Consider the following 27,515-nt stretch of genomic DNA (forward strand, 5'->3'; position numbering starts at 1 on the left):
TCATCATGAGGACCCCACCCTCAAGACCTCATCCACACTAAATCACTTCCCAAAGGTCCCATGACAATACACACCCAAAACATTACCAAATCCTATGGCTCTGCATGACTCTTAAACATACAAGTATGTAACTTAGAGAGTGTAAGTTACTTTGCTTTCTGCATCACATTAGGATGGTTTTGAAGGAGAGTCACTTTCTCTGCCAGAGAAGTTCTTGTCACAGTTGAACATTTTAAACAAAACCATGAACTTCTTTTGAGCTTCATTTTCTCTGCTGTATATCCGGATAAACACCACCAACCATAAGAAGTCTCATTGATCTGCCTGCCCAGTTGGTCGTGAGCTAATCTATTCTACCAGTGAGACGGGTACTGTAGCCCTCATTCTTGAGATGCTGAAATGCAGATTTATTCACAGGTAAGGATTCTTGTCCAAGGTCCCATTGCAGCTCAGATGTTCAACCCATCCTCAGAGGTTGTCTGACTATGTCCCTCTCCTTTCTCAGGAAAACCTGATGGAAGTTATAACTGTATGGAGAGAGGCATAGCCACAGGAGGCAGATGAAATGCTAGACAACTACCCATGCTGTCTTGTGTTTACATTGCAGAATATGTTCTTTCAGTGACTTGAGAATTGTGAATTTTGTGCAAGTTCCATGTGTAAATTTATATTAATCCCCTACTTGAACAGATATTTGTTTCTGTTGTTCTTGGTTTATCAGGTAGATTATTCATGATCTAAGCTTCCTCAACTCCCTTAATTTTTTTAAAGATTTACTTATTTGCTTTTATGTATATGGACATTCTTATTGTATAGATACTTGTGCATTACATGTGTACCTGGTGCCCAGGGAGGTCAGAAGACGGCATTGGATCCCTGGGAACAGGAGTTATGGGATGGTTTTAAGCTGCCATCTGGGTGTTGGGAATCAAACCCAGCTGGTCCTCTGCAATATCAAGTGCTCTTAACCACTGAGCCACCTCTCAACCCTTAATTCCTTTAAAAAGGATTTATCCTTGTAGGTTTTTTTGCATTGGGAAACAAAGGTTATCTTTTTGCCTATAGTGTCTAAGTCTCTGCACTCAAACCTCCAGCTCCTTGGAACGATCATTCCAACATTCAGTAAAATGACTGTCATTTCTCTTTTATCATAGAAATCAGAAACAGATCTCACTCATTAATCAGAAAGAAAACTTGATAGCACAAAGAAAACTGGACATCAAAACTATGGAAGAAGGATTTGGAACCCTTCAGGATCTTCTTCAGTATGTTTTGTGCCTTTGCCATTTAAAACTTTTATTCTCCTTGTGTTTATTTCTTTAAGCTGGAACCACAAGCCCGTGTGGTGTCTTACAGGGAAGTAAGGTTATAATTAGTTTTCTCTGTTTTACAGTTCAAAAATGCCATAGTCAATGCATATTTTACTGAAGGGATAGATAGATTCTCCAGAAGCTGAGTGACAAAGGGATGGACCAGATCTAGGACCTGTGACAAGCATGGGCCTGACCATTATCTCAATACTCTTCCCCAATATCCTTCACTCTGCCACTTTAAGTTACTTACATCTTTCCCAGCAAAGTAGCACCTATTCCCAAATTTAATTTTTAAAGGTGAAAATATATAATTTATGGAAAAGAGTTACCCTAACCTCTCCATCTCTTCACAGAAATAATCACTATTAATAGTTTGCCACACATCCTTTACACACATGTGAATATAAACAGATATGTATCCATGGAGCATATTTAAAATAGGATTTTATTAATCTGCAGCATGGTCTTCCACTTAAAATTTTATATGCACAAAGACAGGAACATGACTCAACAGGAATGCCTGCACACTCAAGCTCTAGTTTCAATCCCCAGCACCACTGGGGCCAACAAAGAGGTCATAAAAGACAGAGTAAGACCCAAGACTTTGAGACTGCTACAAGAAAAAGGAAAACATTTTAAGATACAGGCATAAACAACAACTTTCTGAATAGGCCTCCAATAACCCACGCGTAATACCAAAAATTGTCAGATAGACTAAACGCTATAAAGTATCGAGTTATAAAGCTCCCTGGTGGCAAAGGAGACAGTGATGATGGTGAAGAGAAAGCCCACAAAACAGGAAAAAATCTCTGACAAAGAATTACTATCCAAAATATATAAAGAACTCAACAAATTGTATACCCAAAGAACAAATAGTTCATCCAATGAATGTTCAAACGAATTAAACAAATTTCTCCAAAGAAGAGACACAAGTGGTCAATGAATATATGATAAACTGCTCACCTTACCCATAAGAAAATGCAGATAAAAACTACATAGATTCCATTTCACCTCAGTAAGAATGGCTACCACCAAGAAAGCCACAATAAATTGCAGGGAGGATGTGTAGAGAAAGGAACGTGTGTGCACTATTAGTGGGGAGACAAATAAAGACAAGTAGACATGAAATAGCTAATGAACCATGTGTGCTTGTGAACTGCAAAGGAACAAGCTGAGAGAAGGCCATGTGTCAGCGAAAGGCTGCAACCTTTTAAGCAGGACATTTGTGCAAGAAATTTGTTCTTTAAGTGCCTTCTCCATTAACCAGATAGCCTAAATAGGACTTTCTTATTAAGAAACAGCTGCACAAAAGTGGATGGCACTAGAAGAAACCATCCTGAATAAGGTAACTCAGTCACAAAAAGAGAAACATGGCATGTACTCTCTCATATATGGATTTTAGACATAGATCTGGGGAGTGCCAGCCTACAGTCCCATGGCCAGAGAGTCTGGGAAACAGAAACTTCATTCAGTGGCTGATGGAGGCAGAGGCAGACTCCCTTGGTTAAGTACTGATCTGAACTCAAGAAAGCCAGTAACAGAGAGGGAGGTCTGATGATCAAAGGGATTAAGACTGGGCTGGTTTAACCCCAGAAACAGCTGACCAGACAAAGGTTAACTCTTGAATCCCAGGCATCAGCCTGGGAATCCAGCATGGGACTGATCAAGACCCCGTGAATGTGGATGTCAGTGAGGAGGCCTAGGTAATCTATTGAGCCTTGGGCAGCAGATCAGTACCCATCCCGAGTATACACACGGACTTTGGACTCCCATAGAACAATGTGAGGTGCACTCTCACCCTAAACTCTTGGGGAAGGGTCTAGGCCCTGCCCTGGATGAAAAGACAGACTATGGACACCCCCATGGAGGGCCTCACCCTCCCTGGGGAAATGAGGGGATAATGGGGGGGGGGGTTGGGGGAAGGACATGGGAGAGGGACCTGGAACTGACTTGTGAAGCAACCTTGTTTCTAATCTAAATTTAAACTTAAAAATAAATAATAAAAAAATTTTAAAAAGAAATAGCTGCACAAGTGGGAGAAGGTAAGTTGAAAGTATTCTGAACACCATATGTTGAAAAGGTCTCTCTTCTCCGATGTATATTTTGGTGCCTTTGACAAAAAGCAGATGCCTACAGATGCTGTGAACTTCTGAGCCCCCCTGTGCTTCCTTGACCTTTGAATATCTATTTTGTTTTTTGGGGTTTTGTTTGTTTTAGTTTTTGTCAGTACCATACTGGTTTTGTTTCTACGGCTCTTTAGCAAAATTTGAAAGCAGGTATTGTGATACTCCCAGAGCTGTTCTGTTTGCTTAGCGATGCACAATGAAGTGTTAAAGAACAGGTCTGAGTCAAGCCTAACATTACTAGATGGAAAGAAACAATGAAGATCGTGGTGTAGAACAATGAAATGGAGACTAAGAGAACAGGAAGGATCAGTGACACAGAGTTGGCTGTCTAGAAAGATTTAAAGCACGTAGCAAAACTCAGCAAAAGAGAAAATTGGGAGAAAGAAAGGGAGACATCGCAATGGATGCTGCTCAAGTTCAGAGAAGCATTATGGAGTTCTTTGAAAATATATCGCTCAAAATTCCTGGTCTTCTTCTCTGCCCACAGGTCCAGGTAAACCAGGCCTGTATCTGAGCCTGCTTTCCAGGGCCTTGGGACTACCAGGGGACTGCCATTGAGCCTCCCCTCCCGGCAGGAGCCTACACACCCCAGATTCCTGATCTTCTTCTCCACCCATGGGACCAGGTCTAGGGCCAGGAAGAGAAGAACCACCAGAGTACTGGACTTGCTTGCATGCACCAAAAGGGAACTCTGGTCCCCTACCCACCAGGTCAGGAAGAGGATCTTTCTGCACCCACTAGAAGAAGGGATGGGAGAGATAAAACACAAAAACACACTCAGCAACAGAAAAACAAATATGGACACCGCCAGATTCTAAAGATGCTATACCACCAAGACTCAAACATTAAATGCAAATGAGACAGAAGAGAATGACCTTAAGAACAACTTCATGAAAATGATAGAGGCCCTCAAAGAGGATATAAGAAAATCCCTTAAAGAAATGGAAGGAAAAAAAAACAAACAAAAAATGCAACAAATGGAGGAAAAGACAAAGCAAAAATTGCAAGAAACAATTCAAACAGTGCAAGGGTTGAAAACTGAAATACAGACAATAAAAAAAAGTCTGAAGGAAGGCTGGAAGTAGAAAATCTGGGCAAATAGTCATGTACTACAGATGCAAGCACATCCAACAGAATACAAGACATGGAAGAGAAAATCTCGGGTATTGAGGATACACTAGGAGAAGTAGATTCATTGACCAAAGAAAATCTTAAGCCCAACAAATCCCTAACACAAAATATCCAGGAAATATGGGACACCATGAAAAGACAAAACCTAAGAATAATAGGTATAAGAAGGTGAAGAAACCCACCACAAAGGACAGAAAATATATTCAATAAAATCATAGAAGAAAACTTTCCCAGCCTAAAGCAAGACATGCCAATGAAGGTACAAGAAGCTTACAGAACACCAATAGAGTGGACCCCAAAAAAGTCCCTTGCCATATAATAATCAAGAACCCAAATATACAGAATAAAGAAAGAATATTAAGAACAACAAAGGAAAAAGGCAAACCTATCAGAATTACACCTGACTTCTCCATGGAAACTCTGAAAGCCAGAAAGTCCTGGGTATATATTCTACCAACATTAAGAGACCATGGATGCCAACCCAGACTACCATACCCAGCAAAGCTCTCAATCGCTACAGATGGAGAAAACAAAATATCCCATGACAAAAACAGATTCAAACAATACATATCTGTTAACCCAGCCCTACAGAAAGTTCTGGAAGGAAAACTACAACCCAAGGAAGTTAATTGCAACCAGAAAAACACAGGTAACAGATAATCCCACCTTACCAACAGCCAAATGAAAAAAAAGGGTGGAAATCCACATACAATTCCACCAACAACAACCATTCCAAAACAAACAAGAATGAGCAATCAATGGTCATTAATATCACTCAATATTAATGGTCTTGACTCGCCCCATAAAAAGACACAGGCTAACAGAATGGATTCGAAGACAGAACCCATCCTTCTGCTGAATACTAGAAACACACCTCAGCCTCAAAGACAGATATCGTCTCAGAGTTAAGGGTTGGGAAAAGATTTTCCAATCAAATGGACCCAAGAAACAAGTGGGAGTGGCAATCCTAATATCTAACAAATTAAACTTTAAAATAAAATCAATCAAAGGAGATGAAGGAGGTCATTTCATACTCATCACAGGAGAAATCCACCAAGATGAAGTTTCAATTCTGAACATCTATGCCCCAAATACAAAGTCATCAATGTTCGTAAAAGATACATTACTAAAACTCAAATCACATATAAAGTCCCACGCACTTACAGTGGGAGACTTGAACACCCCACTCTCACCACTAGACAAGACTACCAGACAGAAAACTTAACAAAGAAGCAAAGGAACTAATAGAAGTTATGACCCGATTGGGATTAACAGACATCTATAGAACATTCCATCCAAATAAAAAAGAATATACCTTCTTCTCAGAGCCACATGGAACCTTCTCAAAAATCGACCACATACCTGGCAACATATCAAACCTCAACAGGTACAAAAAATTGGAATAACTCCATGCATCTTATCAGACCACCATGCGTTAAAATTAAAATTCAACAACAACACAAATTGCAGAAACCCTACAAACTAATGGAAATTGAATAATGCATAATTGCACCATTCTTAGGTCAAAGAAGAAATAAAAAAGAAATTAAAGACTTCCTAGAATTCAACGAGAATGACGACACAACATACCAAACTTATGGGACACTTTGAAAGCAGTGCTAAGAGGGAAGCTCATAGCACTGTTTGCCCTCATGAATAAACTGGAGAATAGTTACACTAGAGAATTAACAGTTCAGCTGAAAGCTCTAGAACACAAAGAAGCAAACTCACCCTGGAGGAGTAGATGCCAGGAAATAATCAAACTGAAGGCTGAAATCAATAAAGTAGAAACTAGGAAAACAATACAAAGAATCAATGTAACAAAGAGTTGGTTCTTTGAGAAAATCAACAAGATAGACAAACCTTTATACAAACTTATGAAACAGAAGAGTGTGAACATGCAAATTAACAAAATCAGAAATGAAAAGGGGAACATAACAACTGACACTGAGGAAATCCAGAGAATCATCAGGTCATACTTTGAAAACCTGTACTCCACAAAACTCGAAAACTTAAAGGAAATGGATAATTTTCTGGATAGCTATCATTTGCCAAAATTAAATCAAGAACAGATAAGCAATTTAAATAGATTTATAACCCCTTTGGAAATAGAAGCAGTCATCAAAAGTCTCCCAACCAAAAAAGCCCAGGTCCAGATGGCCTCAGTGTAGACTTCTAACAGAAATTCAAAGAATAGTTTATACCAATTCTTCTCAAAGTATTCCACACAATAGAAGCCGAAGGGTCTTTGCCAAACTCTTTCTATGAGGCTTCAATAACCTTGATACCCAAGCCACACAAAGACACTTCAGACCAATATCCCTCATGAACATCGATGCAAAAATACTCAATAAAATACTGACAAATTGGATCCAAGAACACATCAAAACAATCATCCACCATGATCAAGTAAGCTTCATTCCAGGGATGCAGGGATGGTTCAACATACGAAAATCCATCAATGTAATCCACCATATAAACAAACCGAGAAACAAAAATCACATGATAATCTCACTAGATGCTGAAAAAGCCTTTGGCAAAATCTAACACCCCTTCATGATAAAGGTCTTGGAGAGATCTGGGATAACAGAAACATACCTAAACACAATAAAAGCTATATACAGCAAACCAACAGCCAACATCAAACTAAATGGACAGAAATTCAATGCAATTCCTCTAAAATCAGGAACAAGACAAGGCTGTCCACTCTCTCCATACCTCTTTAATATTGTACTTGAAGTTCTAGCTAGAGCAATATGACAACAAAAGGAGATCAAGGGGATACAAATTGGAAAAGAGGCCAAGCTTTCACTATTTGCAGATGATATGATCATTTACATAAGTGACCTGAAAAGCTCTACCAGGGAACTCCTACAACTGACAAACACTTTTAGCATAGTGACAGGATACAAGATCAACTCAAGAAAATCAGTAGCCCTACTATATACAGAAAATAAAAGGGCTGAGAAAGAAATCAGAGAAACATCACCCTTTACTATTGCCACGAACAACATAAAATACCCTGGGGTAACACTAACTAAACAAGTGAAAGACCTGTGTCACAAGAACTTTGAATCTTTAAAGAAAGAAATTAAAGAAGACACCAGAAAATGGAAAGATCTCCCATGCTCTTGGATAGGTAGGATCAGTGTAGTAAAATGGCAATCTTGCCAAAAGAAATCTACAGATTCAGTGCAATCCCCATTAAAATCCCAGCACAATTCTTCACAGACCTTGAAGGAACAATAATCAACTTTATATGGAAAAACAAAAAAGCCAGGATAGCCAAGACAACCCTATTCAAGAAAGCAATGTCTGGAGGCATCACCATCCCTGACTTTTGAGCTCTATGATAGAGCTATAGTCCTGAAAACAGCTTGGTATTGGCATAAAAATAGCCAGGTAGACCAATGGAATCAAATTGAACACCCCGAAATTAACCCATATTCGTTTGGACTTCTGATCTTCAACAAAGACGCTAAAAATATACAATGGAAAAAAAGAAAGCATCTCCAACAAATAGGGCTGGCATAACTGGATGCTGGCATGTAGAAGAATGCTGATAGATCCACGTCTATCGCCATGTACAAAACTTAAGTTCAAATGGATCAAAGACCTCAACACAAATCCAGCCACACTGAACCTCTTAGAAGAGAAAGTAAGAGGTACCCTTGAACAAATTGGTACAGGAGACTGCTTCCTGAACATAACACCAGTAGCACAGAAACTGAGGTCACCAATTAAAACATGGGACCTCCTGAAACTAAGAAGTTTCTGTAAGGCAAAGGACTCAGTCAACAAAACAAAAAGGCAGCCCACAGAATGGGAAAAGATATTCACTAACCCCATGTCTGACAGAGGGCTAATCTCTAAAATTTACAAAGAACTCAAGAAGCAATTCTTCAAAACACCAAAGGATCCAATTAAAAAGTGGGCTACAGGACTAAATAGAGAATTCTCAACAGAGGAGTCTAAAATGGCTGAGAGGTACTTAAGAAAGTGCTCAATATCCCTAGCCATCAGGGAAATGCAAATCAAAACAACTCTGAGATACCATCTTACTCCTGTCAGAATGGCTAAAATCAAAAACATCAATGACAGTTTATGCTGGAGAGGATGTGGAGAAAGGAGAACACTCCTCCACTGCTGGTGGGAGTGCCAATTCGTACAACCACTTTGGAAATCAGTATGGAGACTCCTCAGGAAAATGGGAATCAGTCTACCACAAGGCCCAGCAATTCCACTCTTAGGCATATACCCAAAAGATGCACATTCATACAACAAGGACATCTGTTCCACTATATTCATAGCAGCATTATTTGTAATAGCCAGAACCTGGAAGCAACCTAGATGTCCCTCAACTGAAGAGTGGATAGAGAAAAATGTGGTATATTTACACAATGGAGTACTACTCAGCGGAAAAAAACAATGGAATCTTGAAATTTGCAGGCAAATGGATGGCACTAAAAGAAACCATCCTAAGTGAGGTAACCCAGTCACAAAAAGAGAAACATGGTATATATTCACTCATATATGGATTTTAGATGTGGATCAGGGGAGTGCCAGCCTATAATCCCAATGCCAAAGAGTCTGGGAAACAGAACCTTCAACCAATGAATGATGGAAGCAGAGATAGACACTCACAGCTAAACACTGAGCTGATCTCAAGGAATCCAGTGACAGAGAGGGAGGACAGATGAGCATAGGGGGTCAAGACTGGGCTTGTTTAACCCACAGAAACAGATGACCTGAACAAGGGGTAGCTCTTGAATCCCAGACTGATGGCTGGGAATCCAACATGGGACTGATCCAGAACCCCTGAATGTGGGTGTCAATGAGGAGGCCTAGGCAATCTATAGGGCCTTGGGTAGTAGATCAGTATTTATCCCTGGCATATATATAGACTTTGGGTGCCCATCCCACAATGAGAGATGCTCTCTCAGCCTTGACTTTTGGGGGAGGGCCTAGGCCCTGCTCTGGATGAAATGACAGACTTTGGACATCCCTCCCTGGCCTCACCCTCTGGGGGCAAATGAGTGGGGATGGGGGGGTTGGGATAGACATGTGAAGCAACCTTGTTTATAATTTAAATTTAAAAGTAAAGACAAAAATAAATAAATAAATAAATAAACCAGTAATTCATTAAAAAAGAAAAGAAAATATATTGTCCAACAAGTTGGAAAATGAACAAACTGACATATTACTGATGACCTTTCTTACTACATATGACCTGCCAATATTAAATCAAGAGGATACAAACAACTCAAGCAGATCTGTATCGAGCAATGTGATTGAAGCAGTAACAAAGTTTCTCCCCAAAAGGAAAGCCCAGGTGGGGGCAGATGGTCTACTGGGAAACTCATCCAGACATCCAAAAAAGAACTAAACTTTTCAAATGACTCACTGAAACAGAAAGGGGAGAGATGCCACCAATTTCTTTCTTGAAAACCAGTATCACCTTGATACCCAAATCAGATGAGAACAAACCATCAATAGAAGGGAGAAGTTGTATAATAATTTTCCTTATGAGCCAAGATGCAAAAATTCTCAACAAAATACTTGCTAACCAAGATCACCAGAACATGTAAAAGATTATATTTGTTGGCTGAGTTGTTTCATTCCAAGGATGTATAGATAGACTCGGAAACAGAAATCACATGATCATCCTAATAAACACAGAAACATCTTTTGACAAGGTTTGAAATCCTTTCATAATAAAATTTCTTAAGAAGCCAGAAAAAAAAGCCATGCAAACCTAAACCCAACAACAGTATACTAACTGGGGGAAAATGGTCTTTTCTGTAGAGTCAAGTAAGAATCAAAAGTATTCATTCTTTGCACACTACTTACTTACTACAGTGCTCAGCCACAGCACTAAGACAGGAGAAAAAATAGAATGAATGCAAACAAGAAACAAAGGAGCACATTGTCTGAATACAGGGCAGTGACAAGGCCAGCTTACACACCAGGGCAGGTAGTGGTGAAACTGTGCATAGTAGTAGAACGCTGGGGTGTGACATTGTATGAAATAGGGTTACAACTGCTGTGATGAAATGCCATGACCAAAGCAACTTGGGAAGGAAAGCGTTCTTTCTACATCCCGTTACTCAGCTAAGGAAGTCAGGGTAAGAACTCAAACAGGGCAGGGACCTAGACACAGGAGCTGATGCAGAGGCCATGGAGGAGTGCTGGTGACTGGTTCTCTATGACTTGCTCAGCCTGCTTTCTTATAGAACCCATGACCACCAACCCAGGGATGTCCCCACTCAAAAAGGGCTGGCCCAGCCCTCTCACACTAATCACTAATTAAGAAAATGCCCCACAGGCTTGCTTACAGCCTGGTCTTATGGAGGCATTTTCTCAACTTTGGTTCCCTCCTTTCCGATGACTCTAGCTTGTATCAAGTTGACATAAAACTAGCCAGCATAGACATGAATGCTTGTCCCTGTATAGATAAGCAATCACTTAAAAGTCTAGTTTTCATTGTGTCAGCTTCAGAAGGAAAACTATGAACAGAATTAGATTCAATCAGATTTTATTTTTCTAATTAATACCGTATATGTATTAATTATCGATTTTTCTGAGATAGGATCCCACTATGTAGCCCTGGCTATCCTGAACTTACTACATAGACCAGGCTGACTCAGATTCACAGAGATCCATCTGCCTCTGACTATTGAGTGCTGGGATTAAAGGAGTGTGCCTCTACACACCCACACCTCTTGATGAGTTATTGTATGGTTCTTGCTCGGGTCACCAAGAAGCTCAGAATCAAATGTGTAGCTCAATGTTGTTATGAACTTTGGTATTCCATGTTATTTTTACCTTATTTCCAACAAACTCAGTAAACATAGATAGATTTGTGAAGAACCTTAGAGATCTAAAATAGGCTATTAGATTCATTTCAAATAGACTATGAAACATGGGCATGGTGGTTGTTTCTGGTTGATTTAATTGAATTTTGAATCCTTTAATTTGTATTTCTGGCCTTCAAAAACTTATGCAACAACATTTCAAGTATATATTTCATTTATTAGTATTTCTGTCTTTGAAAAGACACAAAGAAGCATTTTACCTAAGTGGCATTTGATTTGTTTCTGTGTATAAAGCTGTGGTGTGTTGGAGTCTTTGCATTTCCTTCCAGTCTACCACAGGAAAATCTCACACACTTAAGACCTCCCCCTAGTTCAATAACTTGTCTTGCTCGTATGTGTTCTGTATTGTACAAAATTAGAACTGTCTAGAACACAGAGTTCCTCAATAGTCTGTTGGTCTTGACCCCCTCCCATACCCAGTGCTGTGCTCCCTTCACAGTCCCCAGCCTGTGTTGTGACAGGGTTCTGACTTTCCATGCTTTCTTCTGTATCTTTGCAAATGATCACACCCTTTCCTTGGCAAGATCATGCCTCCTTTCTAGCCATCCATATTCCTCCCTATTAACCAAAGCCTCCAGAGACTGGCCTTCCTAGACTCTCCTCTCTATTCTTGGGTACTCAACTCAAGGCTTGCAGGAGCAGTTCAAATGCCCTTTTGGAAGATGGCCACTAAAATTTTACAATTAGCCATACTCCTTCTAATAAATATGTTAAGACTTTCATATGCATTTGACAAACTATAAGTACAAAATCCAATATGTATATTTATTGTTTTTTTAGAGCAACAAAGGAAGTATATCGAAAACAAATAAAACTCTTGTGTGATAATCTGGAAAGAGAACTTCAGAGATGGTAATATGATGTGTTGTGATGTGTGTGTGTTTGAGAGAGAGAGAAGTCAGTAGTATATGTTATGTAGAGTCCAATAAAATTACTGTCCTAAATTAAGTTGTATATAAATTCACTAAGATCTAGATATGTTTGTTAGATTGTGTTTTGTTTTTGGACTGAAAATAACCAGAGTTTTCCATCTCAATCCAGGGAAATCACTGAAGAGTGAGATTGCCAGTATTGATGCAATGTTTGCTGCTCACCCAGACTTCTAGGTCAATTTATAATAAGGGTGATATAGAGGACAGCATTAAGATCATGGACATTCCCATGGACCACTCTGTCTTATTAGTTCTAACGATGGCTCAGTTCATCTGTTCTCATTGCCCCCACTTCTACAGAGTTGGCATTGTTAGTGGCCCCCCTCCTTACAAATTTGTTGTCAAAGAGATGATCCATCAAAAATATGGAGATCAAATGTACCTAGCAAGCACTCACTAGCACTTAGGTATATTTTATTAGTATTGTTACTGTTAACACTATAATTTATAAAACTGAAATTGTACATTTTTACCATTCTCCAAAGATATAGCTTCTTTTGCTTGTTTGTTTTTGTTTGGGGGGAGGGTGGCTTTTTTTAAGTTTGAGAATCTAAAAGCTTGAAGCTTTTAGATACTTTGGATGCTTTAGGTGACCCATTACTATTTTTGCCCATGCCTCTCCTTTCTCAACCTTCCTTGGCACCTTCCTCCCATCCATTCTCAACCTGAAAGAGGAGAGCAGTCCAATGTGGTTTCCACACTGCTGTGATGGACATAGGACCTCTCCTCACTCGGAAGCTGCAGACACAGGTGGTGCTGAGGCAGCTGTCAGCACTCTGTCTGCCTTCCCTCTCAGTTAGTAGGCAGAGTGTGCTTCACTGAAGGCCCAGGAGACATGGTAAAATGGCAGTCAGACTTGCTTTGTTTTATATTTGGCGTTGAAAGACCCCCAGAGTGGGGAGACCCTCACTCAAGTCTCAGGATAAGCCGACGCCCCAATAATTCAAGAGAGACCATTCTTGATGCAAGCACACCAGGTTTATTCGGGGAACCATTGTACTGGGGCCAAGCTCATGATCCTCGCAGGGGCAGAGAAGTTTGACCCCCAGTAGCTGCAGTCAGGGTTTTTTTTTAAAGGGAAAAACTATAAAGAATGTGGGAGTTAGGCAAATATCATAAAGGATGGGGAAGTTAGGTAAACAAACATAAAGAATGAGGAAGTTAAATGATAGCTTATATCTTAACAGGAAGGTTATAGGTTATCTCAAGCAAGCATTCTTTGGGCATTATACAGTTAAACATTGAGCAGGAATGTGGTGAGCTAGTTCCTGGATCAGGGAGTGTTATCTTTTAAGTTTATCTTGAGGTCTCCAGTTTCTCAGGAGAGGGCAGAAGGACAAGTTACTGTGTGATGGGCTAGTCGCTAAGGGTCTAAAAATGTTGAGTTGGGATCTCTCAGTGTGAGCTGCTATGCCAATATGATGTTGAATCTGTTTTGTTCTGATCTCTAGTGTCGTTACTCAGTGGAAAATATGCTGTGCGAGAAAAAGGCACGCACGTTCGCTACTTAAGATAAAGGTGACCATGAAAACGATTTTAAGTGAAATTGAGCTTGCAGAAGAAAGGCGAGCTGAATTACTTGAAGAGGTAAGAAAACCCAAAGTGTTTAGAATTATGGTAGTTCCCAACAGAGAAATCAGCAATACCCCTTTAATATTTAAACAAACCTCATTTTACTAAAAGGTATTTTCCTTTCTCCTGATTTTATGGTTAGTGTAACTATCATTTTTCTTTCTTTAGAAATCTGTCCATTTGGTGTATGCTAACTAGAGATGTTTTAATCTTTTTATTTCGTTATATTTATATATTTGCATATGCTCAAGTAGAGGTCAGAAAACTACTTCAAGTAATTGGTTTTCTCCTTCTACCATAGTGGTCCCAGAAATGAAACTCAGGTCATCAGCGTTGGTGTCAAGTATAGCAGCTTGGTGACAAATGTAGCAGCTTGTGGCAAGCTGGCCCAAGAGAGAGCCAACACATTACCTAGCAGTGCTCTCTAGGGTGTGTCTTTGAGGCATGGAAGTAGATCCTAGCTTCCCAAACATATCCCTTGGCCCCAGACAGGATTTCTCTGTATTGCTTTGGAGCCTGTCCTGGAATTCTCTCTGTAGACCAGACTGGCCTTGAACTCACAGAGAACCACCTGCCTCTGCCTCTCGAGTGCTGGGATTAAAGGCGTGTGCCACCAACGCCGGGCCCCAAGCATCCTTCATTACTCCTATATTTACCCTTTGTACAAGCACCATCCCCCAACCCTTTCATTCTTTGTGTTATTTAGTTAACATTTGGTGAGAGACTAAACTTCTAAAGGAAAAAGGTCAGTGTCATCCTCCTCAGTGTTTGCTGAGAAATCCCACAGTTTATCTGGCTGTTTAGAAATGTAAAACTTAATATGACAAGAAAAATAACAAATCTCATTTTCCTCGACTTAGACAAAACGCAGAGAACAGGAGATCTATGAATTTGTGCAGGAAATTGGGACACTTAAATTGGAATTAGAAGAAGATGAAAAGGAATTTGTCAAAAAAGAAAAAAAGTTAATGCATGAATTAAACAAGTATGAGGTAACTTTCATTTTGCATCTCAGGGTAACTTTGGAGTATCATATGAGAGAAATGGAAATGATATTACATGTGATCATGATTGTGTAAATGTAAAATAAATCTTCCAGTATGAACAAAGGCTAGGTCACAAGTCTATTCTGCATCTTTCCCTTCCCCCCCTTTTTTTCTGAAAAAGAAACAGAAATAGGGTCTTTTTTTATTAAAACAAAACAAAACAGAAACCACCCACATATTCAAGCGGCAAGCAATGAGCACCGCTAGGGAGGGTGGAGCTGTGTGGGAAGCCAGTGGGAGCTGCATGGTAAGGATGGGGAGAATACTGAGTGAGGAGCAGAGCTCAGAATGCCAAAAAATTTTCCAAAAGCCAATCAGGGGTAAATGAAGAAATGAACACTAGAGAGAGTGGAGATGACAGACATCAAACATATCCAGGTTCCAGATGTTGTAGACTGCAAGCCCCGAATCCCCCCTCCCTGTGTGCACACACCACACACACACACACACACACACACACACACACACACGCACACGCACGCACCTTTTCAAGGCGATAATATTAAATAAGGGCATGAGTTTTGGAGGCAGGCACTGGAAGAACAGCTGAAGAGACTGAAGTTCTAGAAGCAAAATCAGTGGATTTTCACCATTTGGGCCAGAAGGAGGGGTATACAGAATTGCCAAGACACAGGCAGCTCTCATCCAAGCTGTCATACACATGTTTCCAATTGTTAATGAAGCTCTACACACCTCGCTGATTTTTATCTTGCTTTTAACTGCCTGTCTGTTAGAGATTGTATTCTTTATGTTTCTGTTGTTGTGATAGAATACCGTGACTATGGTCACTTATAGGAGAAAGATTTATGTAGCTTACAGTTCCAGAGAGGTAAGAGTACATTCTGGTGACAGGCATGGCAGCCAAAGCAGGGAGCTGAGAGCAAGTTGAAAGTAGGGTAAATAGTAAGACCGCAAAGCCTGCCAAGTGATAAACTTCCTGCAGCAAAGGCACACTTGTAAAACTCAAATCACACCACATGCTGGGAACCAGGGATTCAAATGCCCAAGACTGTGGGGAACATTTCTCATTCAAGCCACTACAGTCTTGTTAATTAGCTTTCCATGCCGTGAGGAACCCATAGGAGAACAACTTAAAAGAAAAAAATTGGTTTCAGAGGCTCAAGCCTATGGTTTGCTGAACTGTTATGAACTTGTGATGGGACAGAATGGCAGCAAGAGATTATATAGAACAGAGCTGCTATTTCCTCATGGCCAGAAAGCAAAAAAGAGAGGCAGAAAGGGGCCAGGAGCAAAACACCAGTGAAGGGCACATTCCCCCATCACCTGCTGCCTCCAGCCAGATCCCACATACTCATTTACACCCCCTACCCCCAAGTAGCACTTGTGATATATTATGATTTATTTGCCTGAGGATTCAAGAAGGAAAGACAGCCACAAGCCATAGAAGCCAGGCACACACCATTAATCCCAGCAGCTAGAAGCTAGGAAGTGGTGGTACACACCTTTAATCCTAGGACTCAGCATTGAGAGATACATGGATCTCTATGAGTTCAAGGCCACCCATATCTACAGAAGACTGATCCAGTCCTAAAGAGAAACAGCTCACACAAAGATGTCTCAGTACCTGGGATCACATATCTTTAATCCCAGCATTAGGGATGTATATAAGACAGGAGAAAGGTCTCAGTATCAGGCAAGCATTCATTCTCCAGCCATGTTGAGTATAGGAGCCCAACCCTGTTAGAGGTAAGAGCTCTCTGGTAGCTTCACTGCTTTGCTTCTCTGATTTTCAGCTTGTGTAGTGACCAGCCCCCATTTTAGCAGCCATGACAGGCTAACATGTGCTTGCATGACCTTGCCCCTCCTGTCCTGGTCACTAAGGTCAGACGCCCTCCTCGTGGCAAGGAGCCAATCAAAATTTAACTGGTGGAGCTGTGCTTTACGGCTCTGGGTGTGCTTTACAGACAAGTGCACAACAGTAACATGCAGAGCATAGCAACTGCCCTGGGAGAGCCTATGGGCCATAACAACCAGTTGACCAATCAACACAGGGCAGGTCACCCAAACCTGGAAGCGCACCAATCCTGAGACTGTTTCATAGCCCTAGACACTCCCCTTATGCTGCCCTTTAAGATCCCTGCCTCGAGGTTGCTTGGGGTCTTTCTCCAGCTATCCGCCATGGTGGTGGAGTGAAGGGCCCGAGCTAATGGAGTTAGCTCGTTAAACATCTACAATAAAAGACTCTTTGCTTTTGCATCGAAATGGGCCTCTTGGTGATTTTGGGGTTCAGAATTTGGGCACAACATTTGAACCCTAATAACTGTCTCTGGGTTCATTTACTTATCATGTTACAAGCACTGCCCACTGGGGAGCTAAGCCTTGAACACAAAATTTGTGGGTGACAAACTGATTCAAATCTATACTTACTTGGTAACTATTTGTGGAATGATAGCTAGTGTTACTCAGGGGCAACCTGCGTAATGCTAAAACCATGAGATATTTATTTCTGCTTCCTCGGCATCATATCTTTAAATTGTAGTTAAAACATATGCACATTTACCTTCCCAACTTTTTTCAAAAACAATCTAATGATAATTCGGGTGAAAAACACCTAAGCTATGAGCAAGATACTATGTCAAAGAGATGGAGAAACAGGATGCATACTAAAGAGCTAACCATCCTCTTCCTCTATATTGAAAATCGACCTTGGGTAAACTTCTAGGTTTCTTAACCCACTATGAGATAACCATGGTATTATCCTGTAACACTGCTTATAGTAAGGATGACCTAACTGTCCTGTGGGAATTATCAGTGGGAAACCAGAGAATAGGGTGTGGCCCTTTCAATGACCTGCAAGTTGTGTACAGGTAAGATTAGCCTATATTTGAACATGGGGATTACAAGGGAAGATTATGATGTCTACCCATGTGGTGTTGTACGCAAATTCTGAACCCCAAAATCACCAAGAGGCACATTTCGATGCAAAAGCAAAGAGTCTTTTATTAAAGTTATTTAACGAGCTAAACCCAGTAGCTCGGGTCCTTCATCCATCCACCATGGCAGATGGCTGGAGAAAGACCCCGAGAACTTGTGAGGTGGAGATCTTAAAGGGCAGATAAAATGGAGGACTGGTCACTACATCCCCACTTCTCGAAGGACCTATGACAGGACTCAATCCTGAGTCCTGCCTGTTGGGGGCTCAAAGGGGTGTTAACCAGCACTGCCATTAGCCAACAGATTTTTCTGAGGAAGTGACATTTCATTTGCCTCTGTTGTCATATTATCCCCTATGTGAGGGAGTTTCCTTTTGATTTAACATCTCAACCAGGGAAAGGGGGTGACATATTCTTTCCCATACTACTTCCTGCTGACTTTGGGATGCAGTTAGGGGACCCAAGAAGGCTGAAATGCTAGTCAAAAGCAAAAAGGGAATTCAGGCACTGAGGTATCTATCAGAAGCAGACTCTGTTGAAGAGACCAAGGGTGTCCACATCAGCTGAACTGGTTCACATCCACAGCAAGTCCAGGGCTCGCAGTCTTTAGGAGCTGGCTGTGGTCAGCAACTGATGCTCAGATGCATCTGCCAGAAGCAGAAACCTGTCTAAGACATGTTTAAAGTGGGAACAGAAGTTCAAACTTATGTATTTAATTGGAAATCTTTAGACCCATAGTTTTAGTGACCAGACAGGGTGGGAGTCCCAAGACCAGGGGAGAAAATCCTATCCTCAGGAACAGACAGGTAGGATAACGTATAGGCTGTACTGATCTGGAGTCCTTTTGACCTGTGAGAAGTGAATCCAAGCTGTATGACTTCTGATCCTCTGAAGTCTATGTAAATTTTATTATACAAAATGACATAAAGATTATAGACACATTACCATTATCAATCCGTACTGAAATCTGCATTGTATTTTTGAGTCCTAGCAAAAACTACAGATTTGGACTGGAAGTGTACATTTGTCTTCTGTCCAGAGAGCCAGGTATGGATTGGACAGAGGTATCTTTGGCCTGATGAAAAGCCCTTTAAGTTTATACTTAGATGACAACCAAAATAAGCCTAAAAACCTTGAGCTTGTGATTGAACAACAGATCTTACATTTTTACATCCTCTGATCCTTATTGAGGAGCCATATTAAGGCTTTATTTTTACATAAATAAAATGAGCTACCAAGCTGGCTGTAGCCTTGTGGATTTGGCTGTAGGATATTATCAAGCTGACAACCATTAATACTTTCAGAGATATGAGAAGGGTAAATTTTATACAGTTTCTGAGTCTATTAAAAGTGACAGGTACCATTCCATATATACCCAAGTCTCCATTAGCATTGGAGGTACAAGTATCTAAAAACAGCATCAATCAATCTTCGCCAGGCCTGTAAAGTGAGAGTTTTCTTTTTTTCCTCTCTGTGGAAGAGGGACATGGAAAAGACTGATCTTATTTTTTCTAGGCAAAGGGGTTGCAATCAATTTTCCAGTGTCCTGCAGCTTTGTCCACAGTCTGGGCCAGGTCCTGGCAGGCAGCAGGTGTCACATTTGAGCATCTCACCCACTGGTCAGCATCGATACAATCCAGGTGCAGGAACTGGGGTGCCTCGTAATCTTCTTTGGTGACCTTGGGCTACTGTCAGGATCTGGCAGTCTGTATGATAATATAAACTTTTAAGCTAACATTTTAAATGCCATGTTCTGCAAGTGTCCGAAGCATTAGAGGTTTGTCTGCCTTAAGCTTAACTGTTGAAAACATAAGCTGTTGGCATTTTGGGTTGGATGGGGGCAGAACAGGAGTGGGTCAGGTATTTTGGCACTCGGAAGTCACAGAATACTGAGTGTCACACAGCTCAGGGGAAAAGGTATCCTGGAGCTCTGGAGCCAAGGACCACCACAGGTTGTAGTAAGCTTAGCAGTTTACAGTCTTGCGGAAGAGAAAGGCTTTCCCCAGTGTATCCGCTCCACTCCAGCAGGACAGGGTCTTCCAGCTAGGGATGTTCGCCCAGTGTAGCAGTTTTGCTCTGCAGGAGGTTTCTCTGGAGAAGTTGCTACAGTTCAGTTCTGCTCCTGGAGAGTGTAACAACTCAGCTCTGCCAAGGAAAGGTTTCCCGGCTAGTGTTACAGCACTGCTCACTCTGCCCACGGTCGCCTCTGCTCTTCGCAGCTGCAAAAGAAGATCTTCACCCAAAGTTCATCCAAGGGGTTTATTGGGAGGGAAGAATCCAGGAGAGTGGCTGCCCTCTGCCAGAGTGGCAGAGGACAGCTGGGTAGCCCTAACAGACACAAGCTGGACAGACACAGGGTTTATGTAGGGCTTCCAGGGTGGGGATTGGTCAGATTTTAGTGCTGAGCTCAGATTGGCTAGAGCTCTGCTCGAAGATTGGTTAGTTTTCTACCCAGGATTAGGGTCAGATTTGGCTCTGCTTTTAGAGCCAAAGTATGTTTCTTTCTCTGGTAATTTTTAGCCTTTTGGCTCCAATTTTAGGGCCAGGGTGCATTTCTTTCACTGACTCTGATTCCAGGGACAAAGTGTGTTTCTTTGGCTCTGCTCAGGGTGTGTTTCTTTGACTGGCCCCTTTTCCCTACATAAACTCTATTAGCTTGTATTTTTATCATCTTACATTAAGTTAGTAGCTTTTATAAAATTAGAACTTTGTGCTGTCAGGTTTAGCTTTAAAAAACAATTACTTTAAGTTGAAGCTCTTTAAGTATAAACATCAACAATGAACACATTTTAAAATTATAAATATCTTATAGCCCTATAAATTCAAACATTTTAAACGGTTCTTAAAAAGAAATTTAAAGTCCCTTAATGTCTTTTTTGTAATATTGAAAATCATAATACACTCTAGGCTTTTAAAACCATTATCATCTGGGTGACTGTTAAATTACAAAGCTTAGCATTCCTGTGTATAGAAGCACTAACATTTAAAATCTTAATAAAAAAAACTTTTTCATAGGATGGTACCCTATAACTTTCACGTGGTCACCTTTTGTCAAGATGGAGGTTTAAGATCTTTTTTTAACTTCAGCAAAATGGCTACCAGCCAGCCATGTGGCCAACCTGTCATGTGACTGACTTAGCAACCAGCCAGCCATGTGGCCAGCTTGCCATGTGACTGACTGCAAAACGGTGGCAACCTCCACCATTTTTGTTTTAGCTCTATGCTTGTAACAAAACGTAGATTATGCCAGAAAACACAGATAGAACCTTTTAACAAAACAAGCAGACATAATTTTCTTTTGAGAATTAAACAGAACTTTTGAAATAACAGAATTAACTTAATATGATTAAAATTTTAACTTATATCAGCAATTTTTAAAATTTAGAATTTGTAGACATGAAACACCACAGTGAACAGTTTATATTTTCCCTTTCCTCCTGTGGTTATGATACTTTAAGGTCGTTCCATTTCTGTGGAAAGACCAGATCTGACCAAATGGCTTACCTGCCCCAGGGCTATGTGTTCGGGCAGGGAGCTCTGGTGGACAGGAAAGCTGGCAGATGACTCCTTCGCCAGCATGCCATATGCGTGGGGCAGAGACCCACATCCTCACATCCTGAATGCCTTACAGGCTGGCAGGTGAGGATGCGGAGAAAGAGAGCCTGCACTGACCAGGCTCAGCTGTGAGGGCTGCAGCAACAGTTGGAGTTCGGAGCAGCTGTCTTACTGCATAAGGGGGGTCAGGAGACCCTACTGCAGCATGCTCTAACCCATGGCACATGGCAGGAGGGACTCCTGTCCTGCATGCCACATGCTCAGGACAGTAAGAGAAGACATCCAACCTGCCCAGGGTGCACAGCAGCATGGCGGGCAGGTAAGGAGAGAGAGAGAGGGAGAGAGAGAGAGAGAGAGAGAGAGAGAGAGAGAGAGAGAGAGAGAGAGAGAGAGAGAGAGAGAGAGAGAGAGAAGATGGGCCACCATCTGGCTGGGCTTAGTCAAAGCCCATGCCATTGGACCAACCTATCAGAAAAGCACCCAGCTGGAGTCCAGAGCAGCAGGTGTTTCATTGGAACTCCTGGGTGCCAGAGTCAGGACAAACAAAGGCTTAACAACCACATAGCACATTACAAACAGACTAGACAGACTAGGGCCCTCCTACAAAATCTTGCAAGAACTTTCAGTCAGATGGCCAGCCAAATGGGGTGATTTGGTCCCCTGGGTGACTCAATCCCCTAGTTGAGTCCCCTTTCTATAGATTTGGTGACTCTGGACCTCTTTTCCTTGAATCCCCTTCCTTGGATCCCCCTCCTACAGACTGCAGAGGTTGGCTGCCACCCGAATCTCTGCCCTGAATGAGGGGGAACCCCCTGATTCCTTGTAGGCCTACTTACAGATCTTGCTAGCATACCCAACAGAAACACAAAATCACAAATACCTGACACAGAACATACAGCTCAGGATCTGCCAAGCTAGCACAATGGATGACAGAACTAGCAGACTGAGGATCCCAGCAAATCAGATAACAAACCTGCCTGGGCCAGTTGATCTCCCAACCAGCTGGAGTCAAAAACACACAGTCCATTCAGCCTCTCCCTCAGGGAACCCAATTCTAATCCATTGGGTCCTCCGAACCTCTGAACCACAAGCAGAGTGCAGGCTTTAGAGAAACCAGAGCTTAAACAACCAGAAACAAAGACCAAAGTTTCAACAGCCAGAGACAAAAAGCATAACTTGAAAGACTTGCACAGGCGAAAACAGAAAGTTACCTGCCGTGGCACCACAAGACTCAGCGAAAGGGTGTGTTGTGGTGGATTTTGGGGATCCCAGGCGAGCCCCCAAATGCTGTGCCCAAATTCTGAACCCCAAAATCACTAAGAGGCTCATTTCGATGCAAAAACAAAGAGTCTTTTATGGAAGTAGTTTAATGAGCTTGGGTCCTTCATCCATCCACCATGGCTGATGGCTGGAGAAAGACCCTGAAAACCTGTGAGGTGGAGCTCTTAAAGGGCAGCATAAAGCCGGGTAGTGGTGGCGCACGCCTTTAATCCCAGCACTCGGGAGGCAGAGGCAGGCGGATCTCTGTGAGTTCGAGGCTGGGCTGGACCGATAGCCTTCAAAACAATACAGAGAAACCCTGTCTTGAAAAAAAAATGCCGGGCGTTGGTGGCGCATGCCTTTAATCCCAGCACTTGGGAGGCAGAGGCAGGTGGATCTCTGTGAGTTCAAGGCCAGCCTGGTCTACCAAGGGAGTTCCAGGACAGCCTCCAAGACAATACAGAGAAACCCTGTCTCGAAAAACCAAAAAAAAAAAAAAAAAAAAAAAAAAAAAAAAGGGCAGCATAAGGGGAGTGTCTAGGGCTATGAAACAGTCTCAGGATTGGTGTGCTTCTAAGCTTGGATGACCTGCCCTGGTGTTGATTGGTCAACTAGTTGTTAGGGCCCATAGGCCCTCCCAGGCAGCTATGCTCTGCACGTCAATGTTGTGCAATTGTCTGTAAAGCATACCCAGAGCCATAAAGCACAGCCCCACCAGCTAACTTCTGATTGGTTCCTTGCCACGAGGAGGGCATCTGACTGCTAGTGACCAGGACAGGAACAGCAAAGTCATGTAAGACATGTTAACCTGTTGTGGCTGCTAACACTGGACTGGTCACCACAGTGGGGTATCTACTTTTCACATCTGACTTGTTGTGGTGGTGGAGTCCAAGATCACTAAAGTGCTTTGGGTCTACTGGGTTATGAGAATTGTCCCCCACTAAAGACACATCTCTGGCTTTGCTTTCTCTGCTGGGCCACAACTTAGATAAAATTAAAACTAAAAGTAAAGGTTTTTAAATAGCAAACTCTAAAGATGGCCCAGGGGACTTGTGTGAGTCTGATCATCTAGCTAGAAGATATCCTAAAGTGGTTGTTATGTAACCACACAAGGTTCAGTCTTCAGCCTCCTGACGGATTCCATCCATCAGGAGCCAGAGTGATGATGGTGAAGAGCTTTAGTAAGAAGATAGCACTTTGGAAGACAGGCTCTTGTCTTTTGATGACCATCTTCCCAAGGGAAACTTCTATATGACTTTTCAAAGAAAAATATGAGTCCCATGTATCACAAATTCTAATTGGTTTTAATAATAAAAACCCAGAGTCAGATATAGGGGTTAATGCTGAAAGATCAGAGAAGTAGTGCAGCCAACCACTAGCTGTTACCTCTACTGAATCCTCAGACCAAAGGGGCAATCCTGTCCCTACGAATCCTTAGACTGAATTCAATGAGCTCCTGTCTCCTCCTGCCTTATATTCCTCTCTCCACCCAGCCCTATCACCCCTGACTCCATATCCCTAGTGCTGGGATTAAAGGCACGTGACTCCCAAATACAGGAAATAAAGGTGTAAGCCACCATAGTTTGGCTCTGTTTCTTTTTTAGACTGGATCAATCTCATGTAGCCCAGAGTGGCCTTGAACTCACAGAGATCTGCCTGCCTCTGCCTCCCAAATGCTGGGATTAAAGGTATATGCCACCACTGCCTGACCTCTATGGCTAACTAGTAGCTAGCTCTGCACTCTGATCTTCAGGAAAGTTTTATTTGTTAAAGCATGAACAAAATATCACTACAGCCTCAGACATCTCAGTTGTCCATATGAAGGAAAAAACAAAAACAGTCTCTTTTTTGGAGTGTGAGTTGTGTGCATATTCTGTTTATTCCTTTATATTCCGTTGTTTCTACATTGGTCACATTTCTTGGAACATACATGTTCTATTTCACTGCTCCTTTGCATAGAACATGATGTACCAAAGACGATTTTTCTCAAGCATGTTCTGGCTCCATAGATAGTAGGAATGGAAACACCTAACTGACAGCATCTTTGTAGATTGAATGACAGCTCTCCAGGGTGAGTGAATAGACAGCACCTATTTATCAAACACAGAGTGTGTGCCAGGTACCTCCCTCTGCACCCCCTGCTCCAATGAAGACAGGACTCTCCCCCTTGGAGAACATCCATTTAACTCTAAGCTGTGTAAGGGATCCAAAATGCTTTGGTCAATCAGCTTTGCTTTCTTACAGAATTTGATTATAAGAGAGGAGCAGACAAACAAGGAAAGGGAAGAGGAGCTGGTGGACAGCCTTCCACAGCTTCAGGAAGCAGAAGAGGAGTTCAAAGAAAAGAACAGGAACCTTAAATCCCTCCACAATGATCTTTCAGGTGTGCACGAAGCTCTGGTAACTACCTCCCATCCCCTGTGCTGGCCAGCACCGAGGGGGTGAGCATCCATCACACACCCAAGGAGAAGCGCACCTGCTTTGCCTGTCCCAGTAACTCCACTTTCTAGCCTGAGTTTCCGCCATTTCCCTTTTCTACACCAAGTTCTTTCTCCCACTCAGTTCTCCCTCCCTCATCCCTTCCTCCTTCCTCCCTTCTCTTCTCCTCTCCTTCCTTCCTCCAAGTAGACATCTGTTCCCCACTCACCTATCCCTAAGGCAAAGATAAATAAGACTTAACATAGATGGCGCTTTTAGAGATATGAACCGTGTCTGTAAAGTATGTGTCTTTTGCATTCCGTCACACAGCACAACATATTACATAATGTGTGCATAACACCATGTGTGTTCAAAAAAAAGGAATGGTTTCTGCCCCCAAAATTAGATGCGGTCGCCTAACCCTGGACCTAAGGTCCAGAATGTTCGACCCTTTCCTTTATTCTGGAAGTGGAGGGCCAGCCATTATCCAGGACCTCTCCACAGGTCTTTAAGCAGCTACCACTTCCAGATGTCATGTCTTCCAGATGATGAAAGAACTGTGGGAATCAGAAGGCCAGAGCCCAGAGTAAAAGAAAGGACCAGGATGGGGACAGGAAAAGAACAACCTTTTCCCGGATGGGGGGTAGGAGTGGGAGTGAGCAGCTAGCAGATAATCATAAAGATATAGATTAACACTGCCTGTGTCAATTAGATAAACTGTAAGGCAAACACATGTTTAAAATGAATAGCAATTATTCCCAAGAAGGTAAAATTGCAAGAATACATAATTGTAATACTAAGAGCATTGACAGTCCATCTGTCTGCTGTTTCTGAGTTGATTTTCTGGTTCTTGTCAGATTTTCATCTGATCAAGTCAGGACGGCTTTCCCTTGACACTTTCCCCCAGGTCCATAGGTCCTTCCTCCTCCCTAGGCTTTCCACTCCTCCTCTTAGCTCAGAGTAGACATGAATAGGAAGTGTCTGAGGACAATTGCAGCCTTATGATCACATAATCTAAGAAATTTAAGCTAAGCAGAAGACACAGCTGAAGATGGCTGAAGGGTCTGGAGAGACGGCTCGGTGCTTATGGGCACTTAACCCACAGTCACAAAGACCAGAGTTCAGTTCACGGTGCCTATGAACTAAGCCAGCATCCCTTAGACTCCAGAAACTCAACTCTGATGCCATCCCCTGACCTCCATATACCTTTGAGTGCACATGTGTGCATATACCCTCTGTCTCTCACACATACACAAATAAAACAAGTTAAAAGAAACAAATGTGACATAGTTGATTCTGAGGAACAAGACACAGGGTAAATGCACTGGGAAGCACTTAGCTGCCCTTTTTCTTGGGGGGGGGGTCTTCAGACAGGCTTTCTCTGTGTGGCTTTGGAGACTGTCCTGGAACTTGCTCTTGTAGACCAGGCTGGTCTTGAACTCACAGAGATCCTCCTGCCTCTGCCTCCCAAGTGCTGGTAATTAAAGGCACGTGTCGCCACCATCCAGCTATTAGCTGCCTTTTTATTTTGGTAATAGTTTATCACAGTATAACTGTCAAAATTGTGCATGTCTTATATTGGTTAATGTTTTTTTAAACCAAATAACTTTATGGACAGTTATTTTCTCTTTTTTTAAATAGCAAGGAAGCAAGAGGAGAATTTATTGAACCACTACATTTTCCGCTTTAAAAAGGATATCACCAAATATTCGGACAACACGGTAAATAATCGCTGTGGTTCATTTGTCTTGGAATTCTATTTTGTGCTATTCACAGTGTCGAGGATTGAAATCCAGGCCTTTATATGCTAGGCAAGTGTTGTTCTGCCAGAACTACATCCTTGGGGCTTGGTTTTCTTAGACAAGATTTTTGTTTGCTTTGTTTTTGTTTTTCTGTGTAGTCAGTCTTTGACTTAAACTAGTGAATCTCCTACTTTAACCTCCAGAATGCCAGGATGAAAGCATGCTACCACTCAGAGCCCCCTGCCTTCTCCTTCCTTAAAATGCTAGTGTATTCAAGCAATACTATTTATTCAGTTTCCATGAACTTGGCTTATTAAACACCAATGCCAGTGTTTAAAATTGTAGTAAATATATACATATGAGGGAAGTTAGATATATGCACCTGAGAAAACCAACTCAATGGAGGGAAGGGTTATTTGATCTCAGACATCTCTGATAGGCTGGCTTCTCTTGTTTCTGAGTTTCCAGCAGGAAGGGCATGGTTGAGGAAAGCCTTTCACCACATGGCCAGCAGGGTGCAGAGAGGAGTAATGGGAAGAAGGTGCTGGGACCAATCTAAGTTATGCAAAAACAAGCCCAGAAATCCATTTCCTCCACCTGGTTTTAGGATCCCCAGTCCCATCACCTCCAAATACTCTGTACAAAACTCTA

At 41.9% G+C, this 27,515-nt stretch overlaps 1 protein-coding gene across 1 annotated transcript in view; it reads left to right on the plus strand.

Moving 5' to 3' along the window:
• Positions 1-27,515, plus strand: part of Ccdc175 (coiled-coil domain containing 175) — a 64,469-nt gene that overhangs the window by 24,536 nt on the left and 12,418 nt on the right. The window contains 6 exon segments of the mRNA XM_005072838.4: positions 1,155-1,265; positions 12,226-12,297; positions 13,829-13,964; positions 14,810-14,941; positions 24,949-25,087; positions 26,764-26,843. Of these exon segments, the coding sequence (XP_005072895.3) occupies positions 1,155-1,265; positions 12,226-12,297; positions 13,829-13,964; positions 14,810-14,941; positions 24,949-25,087; positions 26,764-26,843 (670 nt within the window).

This window comes from Mesocricetus auratus, unplaced genomic scaffold, assembly GCF_017639785.1.
Source record: "Mesocricetus auratus isolate SY011 unplaced genomic scaffold, BCM_Maur_2.0 Super-Scaffold_15014, whole genome shotgun sequence".
Taxonomy (NCBI): domain Eukaryota; kingdom Metazoa; phylum Chordata; class Mammalia; order Rodentia; family Cricetidae; genus Mesocricetus; species Mesocricetus auratus.